The sequence below is a fragment of the Onychostoma macrolepis genome, chromosome 03, assembly GCF_012432095.1.
Source record: "Onychostoma macrolepis isolate SWU-2019 chromosome 03, ASM1243209v1, whole genome shotgun sequence".
Classification (NCBI taxonomy): Eukaryota; Metazoa; Chordata; class Actinopteri; order Cypriniformes; family Cyprinidae; genus Onychostoma; species Onychostoma macrolepis.
In genome coordinates this window covers 39,729,951-39,745,607 of record NC_081157.1, presented here as the reverse complement: position 1 = coordinate 39,745,607, position 15,657 = coordinate 39,729,951, and the positions used below count along the sequence as shown (strand labels likewise).

General features: G+C 37.1%; 1 protein-coding gene across 6 annotated transcripts in view; it reads left to right on the top strand.

Moving 5' to 3' along the window:
* The window catches only part of znf385c (zinc finger protein 385C), a 100,821-nt gene extending 85,275 nt beyond the window's left edge, over window positions 1–15,546 (top strand). For 5 of the 6 annotated variants that reach the window (XM_058768732.1, XM_058768730.1, XM_058768727.1 and 2 more), the window contains 5 exons: window positions 5,623–5,922; window positions 6,654–6,841; window positions 7,974–8,072; window positions 8,612–8,704; window positions 10,469–15,546. In XM_058768732.1, the coding sequence (XP_058624715.1) occupies window positions 5,623–5,922; window positions 6,654–6,841; window positions 7,974–8,072; window positions 8,612–8,704; window positions 10,469–10,696 (908 nt within the window). In that variant the 3' untranslated portion in view covers window positions 10,697–15,546. The remainder of the gene's footprint in view (window positions 1–5,622; window positions 5,923–6,653; window positions 6,842–7,973; window positions 8,073–8,611; window positions 8,705–10,468) is intronic. The other variant, XM_058768729.1, reaches the window with a different exon arrangement.
* The last annotated feature ends 111 nt before the right edge of the window (window positions 15,547–15,657 follow it).

Sequence of the window (15,657 nt, the reverse complement as noted above, 5' to 3'; positions counted from 1 at the left end):
CACATTTTTCAGGTGTGAAGGCAAACCTCCCACACACACACACACACACACACACACACACACGTGGCCACACACAACCTTCCTTTTCCATTTCCTGCTCTATTTTCCTTAAACTCTTCCTCTGTATCCCCTAAGGATCCCCCTTTTAGGGGAATTGGTATAATCTAAATGTCAATGAAGCACAGAAGGATCAGTCTATCTGATTCCCCAGATGGGGAATTCAGCAGATCTGTGCACATATCAAAAGCGGCCCTATGGGTCGCTCCTCACAAACATGTATGCTAAATAAACACTTTCACGTGTTTAAATCCTGTGCTACTCAGCAAAACTAAAGCATTAGGAAAAAAACTATCACATCAGCTCTCTCTGATAGGTCCTAAATTTACAAACACCTATTACATGTCACGTAGGAGGAAGTCCTGCCAGGGGAGGTGTTGATTTTATGACAAAGCCCTTACATAGACTTCATTAGCTTCTGGAATTAGGGCCGCATTAACCATTGGGCTAGGCGGGGCTGAAGCCCCTGGGCCCGAGCTAGGAGGGGGGGGGCCCGTGATTGGCTGTGGAGTAGATTGACTGGTCATTGGTAGCACCGATCGCCAAAGCCCCACCACGCCCCCCACTTATTAGCGCTATTATTTAGTGGAGCTTTTCCATAAATTTCATTGCAGTACCATTAGAGATTGAAACGTCACGTTTGAATTTGTTTTACCAATCAAATACATTTATTTTATAATTTGCTTTTGAACGATCTGTTTAGCCTATCTATCAGGTGACCGCTGCGTCCGCACTCACCTCTCTTCGCTTCGTTCTGGCGTAATCTGGAAATGGTCATGCAAAGAACAATCTTCGATAAGTAAAAATGTCAACTATTCTAAAAAAAAAAAAAGAGGAGAGCGGAAAAAACACGAGTTAGTCAGTAAAAGTCCCAGCTATCAGGTTATTTTACTAAAGCTGATGATGGAGTTGAAGTTGTGGAACAGCAAGTGGACCGGACACATGGAGTAGAAAAAACATAGCGTCATCGTCGCCACAGATTTTAGGTTAGTTTGATTATTAACTTGATGGATGTATATTGCTTGTTGTGTTTGAAAAAACTCTATAGGCCTATATTTGCTTTTGGGTTGAGAAATAATCTGGTAGAAATATGTCAATCGTTTTGCACGTCATGATGTTAGTTTATCATTTAAACTCTTTTTAAACATTGTGGTTTAAAAACAAATTTAACTGTTCAGGGACATTAAGAAGCGGGGCAGAATTCATTTTGGCAAATGCACGCGTTACAGCCTAAAATGTGCGTAAAGCACCTGCCTAAACTTGAGTTCTTTTTCGCGCCTTGTTCTTAAACGTTCAATTACACATAGTTATGTGTCAAAATGCCTGTCCTTGCGAGTATCCTAGTAAACAGTCATTTGTGTCACACATGAACATTATAGTTAAAGATAAAGCATGCATGTGAAGTGTAGTAGGCTCTATGAGTTCCTGGCATTGTATGATGAGATTTTAAAGGGATAGATCACCCAAAAATGAAAATACTGTCATTTACTCAGCCTCGAGTTGTTCTGAACCTGTATGAATTTCTTTGTTCGCCTCAACATAAAAGAAGATATTTTGAAGAATGTTCATAACCAGAAGGTTTCCGGTCCCCATTGACTCCTATAGTGCATTTTTTTTTTTTTTTTTTTTTTTTCATGCTATGAAAGTCATGCAGCAGCTGTTTGGTTACCAGTATTGTTCCCAATATATTATTTTGCGTTCAACAGCAGAAGGAAACTCATACAGGTTAAGAAAAACAACAGAATCGAATAGGTGAACTATTCCTTGAAAGCAGCCTGATATAGCTGCTGTTGCCATTTGTGTCAATAATGTGAATCAAACATCAGAAAGAAAATCACTCCATGTCCTTGACTGAATCACTTTTGTAAAATAAGAATGAATCTATATTGAATTTATACAGTAAAGACTATTCAGTCTATTTGTACATTTACTTTATACAATATAATGTTTTTATTCAGTGCTTTAAGTTTTCCAAGTAGGTCGATTTGTTATGTATCTTTGTTCTCTTGTCATTCGTGACTGTTTACTTGTCTTCAGTAAGCTTGGTTTTACTTAGGCTAGTATTATTTTTTGTGATATTGTAATTAGTAAGAATTATGAAATTTCAGTGCATCAAAAATGTTGATAGGATAAAAATCCTATTTAAAGCTATGTATATAATTATTGTGATGGGGGGGCCCTGCAGTAAGTCATAGCCCTGGGGGCCCAGTGAGGTCTTAATGCAGCCCTGTCTGGAATGACTATAGTGACTGGACATTGATTTGTTATTGTCATTTTGTTCTGTTGTTCTTGACTGGTTTTGCTTAAGGTACCCCGGATTTACCATTAAACATCAAGTTTAAAAATGATTTATTATATGAAAACTAAATAAAAATACCCTTAAAATCAAACTTAGAAATATTTATATCACACACAACTTACACAAAACTCAGCAGACTTTTTTGTTATATACAGTGAGGAAAATAAGTATTTGAACACCCTGCTATTTTGCAAGTTCTCCCACTTAGAAATCATGGAGGGGTCTGAAATTGTCATCGTAGGTGCATGTCCACTGTGAGAGACAATCTAAAAAAAAAAAAAATCCAGAAATCACAATGTATGATTTTTTTTACTATTTATTTGTATGATACAGCTGCAAATAAGTATTTGAACACCTGAGAAAATCAATGTTAATATTTGGTACAGTAGCCTTTGTTTGCAATTACAGAGGTCAAACGTTTCCTGTAGTTTTTCACCAGGTTTGCACACACTGCAGGAGGGATTTTGGCCCACTCCTCCACACAGATCTTCTCTAGATCAGTCAGGTTTCTGGCCTGTCGCTGAGTTTGAGCTCCTCCAAAGATTCTCTATTGGGTTTAGGTCTGAGACTGGCTAGGCCACGCCAGAACCTTGATATGCTTCTTACAGAGCCACTCCTTGGTTATCCTGGCTGTGTGCTTCGGGTCATTGTCATGTTGGAAGACCCAGCCTCGACCCATCTTCAATGCTCTAACTGAGGGAAGGAGGTTGTTCCCCAAAATCTTGCAATACATGGCCCCAGTCATCCTCTCCTTAATACAGTGCAGTCGCCTGTCCCATGTGCAGAAAAACACCCCAAAGATGATGCTACCACCCCATGCTTCACAGTAGGGATGGTGTTCTTGGGATGGTACTCATCATTCTTCTTCCTCCAAACACGTTTAGTGGAATTATGACCAAAAGTTCTATTTTGGTCTCATCTGACCACATGACTTTCTCCCATGACTCCTCTGGATCATCCAAATGGTCATTGGCAAACTTAAGTCGGGCCTGGACATGTGCTGGTTTAAGCAGGGGAACCTTCCGTGCCATGCATGATTTCAAACCATGACGCCTTAGTGTATTACCAACAGTAACCTTGGAAACGGTGGTCCCAGCTCTTTTCAGGTCATTGACCAGCTCCTCCCGTGTAGTTCTGGGCTGATTTCTCACCTTTCTTAGGATCATTGAGACCCCACGAGGTGAGATCTTGCATGGAGCCCCAGTCCGAGGGAGATTGACAGTCATGTTTAGCTTCTTCCATTTTCTAATGATTGCTCCAACAGTGGACCTTTTTCACCAAGCTGCTTGGCAATTTCCCGTAGCCCTTTCCAGCCTTGTGGAGGTGTACAATTTTGTCTCTAGTGTCTTTGGACAGCTCTTTGGTCTTGGCCATGTTAGTAGTTGGATTCTTACTGATTGTATGGGGTGGACAGGTGTCTTTATGCAGCTAACGACCTCAAACAGGTGCATCTAATTTAGGATAATAAATGGAGTGGAGGTGGACATTTTAAAGGCAGACTAACAGGTCTTTGAGGGTCAGAATTCTAGCTGATAGACAGGTGTTCAAATACTTATTTGCAGCTGTATCATACAAATAAATAGTTAAAAATCATACATTGTGATTTCTGGATTTTTTTTTAGATTATGTCTCTCACAGTGGACATGCACCTCGATGACAATTTCAGACCCTCCATGATTTCTAAGTGGGAGAACTTGCAAAATAGCAGGGTGTTCAAATACTTATTTTCCTCACTGTATATATAGTTTTAGTGTTTGGTTCTTAAATGTCTTTTGAATTTCAGTAGTTTGTGCTATCGGCAGCCAGTATTTCACAACACTAAGCACACCGTGGTCAGCACAAACCATGTTTATCCTTATTTCAGCTTGTGTTTAATGTAGTCTGGGTCATATTTTCTTTCGCCTTGTTCATGTTTTTGAGGATGAAAGCATGTCATAGCCTGTCCATGTTGTCCTCTGTGTAATTGGCTATTTACATTTATGCATTTGGCAGATGCTTTTATCCAAAGCACTTTACATTGTATTCAGTCTCTACATTTGTTTTTTTTTTCAGTTAATGCATTCCCTGGACATTGCCAGATAAATATGATGAATTTTCATAATTTTATGTTTTCAAGACAGTTTGTAATGAGGACTATTTCTGTGGCAAACATCAATGGTTCATCCGATATGGGTCGAAAATTGTTATTTCTATTTAACAAAAACATGGTACTAACAGTTCTGTGAAACTTTGAGAGCAACATGGTTTGATTTTTCACTGCACTGATGGCTGCTATGACCCTTATCTTCTTTTTTAACAGAAGAGATCAAATACAAAGACACAGCACTTGAGTTTCAAAGGCAGACTTAAATAAATGGTCTGAAGTTCAGCACATGAGCACTAGTCTGTAAAAGCACAGCCTTAATAATCTTACATGACCGAAAACAGTCCGTCTGAAAGTGTCTGTGTTTGTGTTCCTGTGCTCTGTGCATTTCTGCCAATTTGGATACTAGCCCACAGCTAAATTACAGCTAGCAGACATTCAGATGTTTGGGCGGAATATTTTTATGCTGTATAGTGGTGCTCTGCTGCTGGCTTTCTGCCTTCACATAGATTGATATTCAGCTAATAAGTAAAATAACACACATACACACAACATAGTTTACAGATGTCTCCCAGATGGTCTATTGTTATTCTTTGCTTGCGTCTGCCTTTTTGTTACATATTTCAATTCATGGTGGTCTAAAATATCTGGAAAGAGCTCTGTATTCCTGTTTATCTCAATAATAGTTACTCTGTTGTGCAGGATCCCCCTGAAGTACCTGATTTGAAATCTGCTATTCTGAAACTTGTCAGGACATTTTTCCATTTTGTATACAGTTTTGATGTATTGAAGTGACAATGTCCTATTTGTGAAGGATTTATTCTTTTGAATTAAATCTTTTTAATGAATCATAAGCAAGTTCACAAAATCGGTATAAATGATTCATTTACAAATCAGAGCAATTGGTTCTTGAACTGCATTGCAGTATAACTTTAGAAGACTTGAAATATGCATTGTATATAATGCATGTTTGGTCCACTTTTATAATGATTTTATTAAATTTTTTGGTGCTTTTTTGTCATATTGTAGTTTGACGGCCACAGCATGCACTTGTGCTTTGTAAATCATACAGGCTTAAACTATCCCTTTAATATAAACTTGAACACTTAAACTCAAATATACAGAAACACTCCTGTAGTTTTGTGTAACTGATATCTGACTCATTCACTTTCTCTCTCTTCAGCTTCTGCCTGTGACTCAGATCCTGTCGTGAGGGTGGATGATGCTAACTCTAGTTCGGTGGTCCTGACACCTATATCGGAGGTGTCGTCTGCGGACCTGTCTGTCTCCTCCCCTCACTTCCAGAACCCGGATGGTCTGCTGGAACCCACCGGTGCCCCCAGCGAGACAGCCGCTCAGCAGGACAACCCTACAGGGGACACACCGGCAGAGAAAGACCCCAAAAAGACCAAACAACATCTGCATTGCCCCATCTGCAAAGTCACAGTCAACTCCACCACTCAGATGGATGCTCACAATAGTGGTGCATATCTTTCTTTCTTTATTCATTTATTTATTCACACTACCATTCAAAGGTTTGCATTCAGTAAGAATTTTGTTAAAGAAATGAATCAGAAGTGTCAGTAAATATATTAATAATGTTACAAAATATTTATATTTCAAGTAATTACTGTCCTTTTCAACTTTGTTCATTAAAAGAATCCTGAAAAAATATATTGCTGTTTTCAAAAATATTAAGCACAACTGTTTTCAACATTAATAATAATAATAAAAAAAAGTTACTTGAGCAGCAAATCAGCATATTAGAGTGATATGTAAAAAAAATAATAATAATAATTTTTTGATCACATAAATGCATAAGAGACTTCTTTTAAAAACTTTAAATTCTTACTGATTGTTAACTTTTTTTTGTTTTATAAACTCACAAATCAACCCCATAAATAAATAAACAAATGTGAATAATCTGAGAATAATCTTAACAAATCCTTTTCATCATACAGCATTAATATTTCATCAACTCCATAATAAACAATAATTTAAATATAATCTAAGATTAGTTTTTTTAATTATAGACTGTTATTGCATACTTATTTAACACCTTTGTTTTTAACATTTACATAAATTTAGTAGTTGTTTTACACATTTCACATTTTTCACATTTCAAGATAATTCCATAAATTCACTGAATTTAGTTTATGTGCATAAATAAGTAACCTTCATCATGTGAACTCCTTACCTTTTCACACGTCACAGGAACCAAGCATAAACTAATGATGGAAGGACAGAGTGTTTTACCACGACGACGAGGAAAGGCAATGTCATCCCGCCCCTCATGTAAAAGCAAGCGATTGGCCAGTAAGGGGAGTGTGGGCGTGGCCAGCAAGAGCTTCTACTGTGAAGTTTGCGAGATCCATGTTAATTCTGAGACTCAACTTAGCCAGGTAACATAAAACAAATTAGCTCAAATGCATGTGACACATTGGAATATCGTAAAAAATATATATATATATGTTTTAAGTAACATTAACCATCAGAGCCCATCTTTGAGTCCTGATATGCCATTTTAGGCTAAAATTAAAATCCAGCCTTGTTCATATCTCCTGTGTTCGCTACTAATTAACCTAACCTAACTAGCTGTGTTTTTATAGCAAGTAGCTATTGCAAGCTTGTTACTTTATCCAGTCAGAAATGATCTTGACAACCCATTGACAAAACAGCTGCTGGAAATCATCTACACCACTGACACATAGTTTATTCTGTTGATATTGGCAGTTTTTCTCAGAAGAAACACATATGGCCAAGTTTGTTACATGGTACAGTTGTGCTGGCAAAAGCATGTTTTTCCACATAAACAAATTAAATGTAAAAATGTATAAACTCTTCTTCTGCGATTTATTTAAGCTGAGTAAACATTTGCATTTGGATTTCTGGGTTGAGTTTTTGATGTTACAGGAACATGCTAGTCAGTCTAAGACAAGTCATTTTAACAGATCTAATGTGTGTTTCCAGTGCATATTGACTGGCTGAAGTCAAGTTGTAGAGACCCCGTCTGTGCTGGTTACTTGTTAATGTGTCTCAGCAAATTTGTCATACTGACATTAGAGCTACTCTGAAAATCTTCTAGCATTCAATTTCTACACACACAAGCTTTGTTCATGGATCATGATCACAGTGAATTTCTCATCATTCATAACCATTCTTATGTGAATTGGTGCATTTAATTGCAGCAATTTACCTAAATTGCTTCTACAAACTTTACACTTTTTTCAGTTTGTGTCATGAATGAGGAGTTTGTGAGTGTGTTGTCGGCCTGATGTCTACTCAGGCCTGAGAAACATGACATTTAATGGTATTTCATGCTTCCCTTAAGCTGTCTCTGAAGTGTAAAGTAAACAAGATGAAAAGAAAAGAAAGAGAGGGCAGGGAAAGAGGTGAAAGGTATTAAAAAGTTAAGATTTTTTAGGAAAAAGGAAAAACTGCTCTTATTTCATTATTAAAACACCCAAGGGTGTAATATGTCAGGCTTGAAAATGCACCATTAAAAATACACCTTTATTTCTGTATATTGTTTAGCACATGAACAGCCGAAGGCATAAGGATAGACTGGCTGGGAAGCCCCCGAAGCCCAAGTTCAACCCTCACGCCAAGAGCCAGCCTACCTCAGCAGCATCGGTGAGCACAGTTACACTTACTGTGATTTCTATGCTAATAGTCAAGTGTTCCTGTAGCTCAAACAGTAGGATAGCAAGGTGCTAGCAACATCAAAGTCATGAGTCCAGTTCCCAGAGAATTCATGTCGAAATGTAAACCCTGAATGCAATGCAATTCTTTTTGGATAGAAGCATCTGCCAGATATATAAATGCAAATGTACTAGTCATATTCAGCTAATCAGTACAGAGTACTTAAAAAAATAAATAAATAAAAAAAATCAAATATGATTGTATCATATGCTGATGTAGTACAAATGCATATTAAAACCTAGAGTTAATTTTAAACAATAGGACTGATGATGATTGACAGAACAAAATAATAAAGCATACCTCTTCTCAGCATGACAGAGAGGAAAGGGAAAAGGGAGAGGAAGTTATTGAGGGGAGGATGCCAGCAAACAGGCTAATCATGATACAAGGAGTAATTTTGTGTAATTAAAATAATTTTTATGTCTGCTACACACACACACGATTATAGCAGCTCTTCTGATCTGTTCCAGCAGGGTGTCAGATGGAACAGTTATGCGGGTGGCGCAGTGTCTGCTATGAAGAAAGTTATCAACCAATGCAATCTGTCCTCTCTGTCCTCACAGGTGAGTGACTGAACTTAAACCCAATTAAAGGAACACTCCACTTTTTTTGGAAATAGGCTCATTCTCCAACTCCCCCAACTCCCATTTCGCTGGAATGGGAGTATAGTTCTTAATCATATCGGCCTAGAAAATCGCAACTTTTCATTTTCCGCCAGTCTTAGTACACGACAGAACTAAAGAAGAGTCAAGTTTTAAATAGGAAAAATATCGAAACTCTTTGGTCATTTTTGAACGCGATGCTACTGGTCTAATCGGATTCAATGATCTATGCTAAGCTATGCTAAAAGTGCTATCGCCAGACCCGGAGATCGGCTGAATAGATTCCAAAACGGTAAAACTCAACTTATTAACTCTGAGAATGAGCCTATTTCCAAAAAAGTGGAGTGTTCGTTTAACAGTCTCTTAAAGGTGTAGTGTATCATTTATGCACCATATCACAACATTAGATCAACCAATGGTGTGGCTTTGGGGCGGGACTATATATTTCAAAATTAAAGAAAAGGGGAATTTAAAACTTGTTTGAGAACATTTATTCTCTATGGTGTAGCCAGAACAATGGTCCCACAGTGAGCTCAGGTTGGCGTAAAAAATATTTAAATAGATTAATAAATTATTAAAATACAATTAAATAATTAAATTTAATCCAAATGAATGTGCTAAAACTAAAACACAAGAAATCAGGTTTTCCCCTTAATAACTCGTTTTTATTGAAGAATGTGTTTTTTTTTAACTTCTAGACTCACAAAATGAATTGTTGTTAATTAGATTTAATATATAAATTAGTGCTGTCAATCGATAAAAAAAAGATTAACTAATTAATCACATTTTGTCTGAAATTAATCACGATTAATCCCACCTAAAATTGAAGTTTTTAAATATACTTTTATATTGCAATAATTTCACATTCAATATTTAAATTAATGTAGAAACAACATAATTTAATGGCATCTTTTTTTATGACTGAAGGTGACTGATACCAATACTATGATGTCTCTATGAAATTGTTCTTTTTTTCCTAATATTTAACCATTGACTCTAGCCATTCAACATTACAGTATAATTGAGAGCTAGCAATTTTAGCATTTATTAGACTTTAAAAAATAACAACTTCTAATTTAAGGGAACTTAAAACAATCTTCACATAAACCCTTCATAATAAATGTCATATTTAGCTACCTTTGCCCTTCAGCAAGTAGGAAATATACAGAAATTGAATAAAGTTATCCAACACTAAATTCTAAATGAAATAAAGCTACAAGCGTTATTGATTTCCTCTTTTTTCTTTTGTTCTTTGATGAACAGACATCACAGCAGCTGGTTATTAGGTTATTTGGCTGCTATTACTTTAAGAGCTTCTGCTGCTGAACGTAATGCGGATCTCACATGCATGCTCGTACTTTCATTCGTGAGTTTTTCTATTAATAGAAATAGTCATAAATACAGAAGAAATATTAGAAATACTAAAAATGTCTTAGCCTATATGGAGGGATCTTTGAATATTGTTGGATAACAGGTGGCCATACAGTCAAAAAGGCTGAGAATCACTACACTATAGCTTTTGAAGTTTGAAATATAGATTATTGAAGACTTTTCTTTAAAAAAGATAATGCCATTTCTGAGTTAAAATTGTTTCACCACCAAATTTTCAGTGTAGTTGCACAGAAATTTTTCACTGCATCATCAAAAATAGCTTTGTGATATCATAATGATTCATTCTGTCTCTCTCTTTCTTTCTTTCTTTCTTTCTCTCTCTCTCTCTCTCAGACTAAACTGGTTCTACAGAAGCAATTGACAAAAAATCTGACCGCCAGCTTCCTTCACACACCCTTAACTCCACCCACCCTCTGCACAGTCGCAGCCAATCCTCTTGCGCTGCGACACCCGCCGGGCACCACTTTCATTCAGACGCCGATCCTCGGCCCTGCCCTCTTTAGGCCAGCGCCAGGACCTCTGAGAGCAACACACACTCCCATCATATTTTCCCCTTATTGATCACCTCGAAACAAAACAAACACGCTCTTACAACAAGGCCGCACATTCACGTGATTTAGTCTTACGATCCGTTCTCAGTACTGACGGTCTCTGTGCAAACTTCGTCCGTGCTCCCGCTCTCTCCAAGCTGTATACACTTAAGTACAGTATATAAACACAAACACACACTCCCATAGTGTTCCCTATCCTCCTCAAAAACTGTGACTCTGAGAGGGTCACTCTTGAACTATGCAGCAAAGGGAGAGAGAGTGTGTCAGAGAGATAGAGATAAGACCATATTTGGGAATATGGGCGGGGCCTCATTGCGAACACCAGCCCACTATGCAGATGAACGCTTGATTGACAGGACAAGACTGATAAAGGAGTGAAAGAGCTATAAGAAGGATATTTAGCTTTGCTTTATGAGATATTTATCATTATACAGATATTAATCAGGTTTATATTCTATAATTTATTAGAGGAAAGCCAATTTTAGAGACCTATAACTGCGCTAGCTGTTCGTTTAGTGAGGAAATGCAAACATCCCTTTACTTGATGCTTTTTTTAAAGTATTTTCAATTGTTATTAGTCTGTTCTCATGTCGTTCCACATGGATATGTTGCCGTCGGTCTGTGTATTTGCAAACATTTCGAGTAACCTCATCTGAACGGCTTTTGTTACAAACACAAACCTCATTGGTCTCTCAGTTTACGGATGCTAAGGCTTTCTGTCATGGGTAATCACAGAATAACACAGTGCCAGTCTAATATACGAAGGTGACAATTTGGTAGCAAGGCAACACACACACACACACACACACACACACACTCGCTCCCAATCAGTGTCGTAATTTTCTCAGTGTTGATGCATAGATTAGATGATTTGAGATTGCAGATGCACACACACAAACACACAAAACCTCAGATGAGATGATTACGGTTCAGTCACAGTTTGACGTGGCCTTTTATGTCCGCATATTTTGTTCTCAGTATTCTCTCATTACGGCCTCACAAAGGTCAGTGTGCCTGTCAAAAATCTGTCCACGTCCCATCTTGATTAAGATCTAAACCCTCACCATGTTCTTTGCTTTTGTGTGAGTGTGTGTGTGTGTGTTTGATCCAAAACCTGTCATGAGTTCATTACTCTCAATTTTATTCAGAATAACATTTTCGATTTTCGAAGCATCATTGATTTATTTGCACAGAGGAGCCATTGCCAAAACATAATGGCCATAATGGCGGTTACTGAATATACATCAGTACTGTTGAAAGGAGTATTTTAAGATTATGCTTGAAATGCAACGTATTGAATTTCAGATATATTAAACTCACCCGCTACAAGTATACAAGCGTTCCTGTCAGCCTGAACAAAGTCACATCGCTTTGCCCCAGATCAGTGTCAACTGATGGTTTTGGATGGAGTAATAAGACTGATCATCTGACTTCAGACCTGTAGAATTAGATGTTGCTGTTGAGTCTATGTAGTACCATTTTTCATCTGTCTAATTTTTTTTTAAATGTGCCCTAGCATACAAAGCTTTTTGTAAATATTTTATGAATACAGCTTTTAAAAGTGAATCATTAACATTTATAATATATACAATTAGAGTAAATATGTAGAATTTTATGAGATGTTTAATGTAGATTCTTTATCTGGTTATTGTAATTAATGTGATAATAAGAACGAGCTCTACTTGAAGTTATTACTTTTTGTCACCATTTCTGCAGAGACATGCATACTGAAATAAGGAGATAATCTAATACGAAGTAGATAAGATTATGTAGTTTTTACGTCAAAAATTGTTAATCAAAGCGCTTGCGAGAGAAAGAAGGCGACAGAAATATAAGAAATACTGCTAAAAACGGGCCGAGACTCAGACACCCAGACTAGGCCTCAGAGCCTGGAGTCACGGGTGAGTCTCAAGCCCACTCAGGGCTCTTGCTTTTCAGAGGATGGTTTGCCCTTGAGGGATTGAAGCCTGGGGCCTTGAACAGAGCAAACTAACAACAGCCATATTGACACTTCAAGAGGCACAACATGGACAAATTCTGCTTTTTTTCTGAGGACACTTTAGATCAAGGACTTTGCTTGGACTCCATGAATCAAATCTCTTATTTGTGTGTGCGTGTGTGTTTTGATAACTCCTGAACGTCAAACTGATCTCCATAAGGTCCAAGGAAGGACAAATAGTGAATGAGAAATAACATTAGTCCATCATTGGATACCTTCATGCTTTCTTGAGGCACAAGAAGACGTAACGCACCATTCCTAGTTGTGTCGTCCTCATGAGGTCCATACAGGAGATATGGCTGGTTATGATACTGTGATGGTCTCTGGTAGGTGGATGATTTCACAAGTTGTCTAAAAGTAACAGTTCCAAAATATCTTTTAAGGTTGTTTGTTGGGATTTTATGTTGCTTTTTCAGTTCAGTGAAATTCAATCTTTAAGCAATAATGACGGAACCTTTTTAAGAAAACTGAAGATTACTATGTTTCTTTCTCTCTCTCTCTCTCTATCTTTAGTGTACATGTTTCTTCCCTCATTCTCTTAATGTTGTGAGTGCTCTTGATGTAGTGTGCACAGTGTTCCTATTGCCAATCTGGAGGACATTGGAAAGCTTAATATGACATTTATCCCCTTTTATTTTACACTGATGGAATCTTTTTGTCACGGGACAGTCATGGAAACATCCGTTGACAAGACAGTGAATGGCATTTCCCATTTCTTCCATGTTGGTTCAGGGCTAATTTGACTATTTGACTCAAACTCCCTTTTACTTCCAGCACTATTTTGCCTGACTTGTGCCAAAATATATACTCATTAATGCCAAAATGCCAAATTTAAGGATTTGTTTTTTTAACAACAATCAAGTAGACTGCACATACAACCTACAAGAGTGAAACTCTTATAAGATCAAAAAGCACAAAAAAACGTTTCTCCCATGAATGTGTTGGAAATCATGGAGCCTCCTGTGAAAATGTGCATGTGTGCGTGTAAACTGAAAAAAAAAAAAAAGTGAATTATGTCCAATCCAACTAGATGTTTCTTAAGCATGAACAAAGATGAGAAGCTTTCAATATCGCTTAAAAGGGACATGGCCAGTATTGCGTAATTTAAATAATGACAGACATTATATGTTATTTGTTCTTTGTGCTCAATACATTTCTGTCTGTGACTGATCTCACATTGATCTGAACTGTCAGCTGACACAAAGGAAAACGTATTTTCATAGGATTTTTCGTCTTGGTTTTCTGACTCATTTGCTCTTTCTCTGTACAGGGTGTGTATGAATGCGTGAAAACGAAATAAAGTAGAGAGAGAGAAATAAATCGATTAGACTTCCACCCCAGTGCTCTGGCTGTTCTTTTGGGGGTTTATAGGACTCCTGGTTATTGACTAGAGGATGACAGCTTGTCATGGTGTCTTGCTTTATAATGACAAACTTGTCGAAACTTCCCAGTTCGATGTAAACCCAGCAAAACTAGGCAAAAAAAAAACAGTCTACCAACTGGTATCCACGATAATACACACAGGCACTCTTTCTCATTCCAATCGTTCACCTCAACAAGTGTGCGCCATCTTGTGTTTACGATGAGAACGGCAAGAATATGAAAGGGAGACAGATTTTCAAGTTTTACAAACTGGTAGTTTGGTAGTTTAGAATAATAGTAGTAGTAGTATATCTCCATTGTTATTAATTACAATTTTTTTAATTATATAAAAAACGATTTTTACAAATGTGGCAAAAAAAAAAAAATATATTACTAATAAAAGTGAAAATATTCGCCTTCTATTAAAATTAATTTGTCAGCACAAAGGCACGCCAGGCAGGTGCCTCAAGAGGAACTTTGAACGTTTTTAGAACTTTGGCGAGGTTCGTTTAAAGTTATCAACAAACATTTCTCCAGTAACATTAATAGTGTGTTCGTTCAAAGGTTTTTTTCTTTTTCTTTATTATTGTTCTCTAATCGTCAGCACAAAAATTATATTTTTGATTTTTTTTCCCCCCCGAAATTTTTTTGTTTGTTTAACGTTATGTATGTAGCCTATGTTATGTGCTTGTTTCAGAATGTTCAGGAAACATTTAAAAGTTTGCAAAATGATAAAATAGAATGTCCCCTTAACGATCGCATAACCAAGAAAAAGCGTTCAGAGAATTTTCAGAAATAATGCTTCATAACTTAATAGAAATGTTAGCAAAATGTTCTTAGAACGTATTGTGTTAACGGGAACTATGTATTATTTGCACCATGCTTTGATTCACTAAATACACTTATTCGTACAAAAGTATATTATATTTTATTATTGAAAGTCAATAATTAATTGTTTATTTTACTCATCTTGCAAGCAGGCTTCTTTTTGCTCGGTTTATGGGGCGTCAGCCCGTTCTGCAGATCACTGGATGTAAACATGCAGCTCATGAAGTTGCCAGACCCTTTTAGAGAGTGCATTTTTGAAACTATATGTTGTGTGAAGTTTGCAATGTGTGTAGCGTATTGTGTAACAGTTTACAGTAAAGTAAATTTGCATAATGTGAAGCATTTGATCTGTGATCTGTAAACACTATTGATGCACACTGATGCAAGCCTCAAGAAATGAAGGGTAGCTTGAAGCAAACATTAACTTTAGACATTGTTCCAGACACACACACACACACACTCTCTCTCTCTCTCTCCCTGGCAGAAGTGGAGAGCCCTCTATTATAAGGTCACTGCCGATCTAGCCATGAACTAAATGAAATATCTACTCTGTAAAAAGATAGATAAAGGGCAAATAAAACCAATTCTCCCGTTTACTCCCCCTGAAGAGAGACTGCAGATATGTCGGGCTCATTCAGATGGAAGATGGCTGCTGTGCTGTTAAACAGACAAGATTTGAAGTGTGTGTACGGATCAGCTGCTTAAAATTGATATTGTCTTTATAGAACATTAACATTACTTTTGACCACTGTGTAAATTAAGCGTTCATTTAGATTTAGATT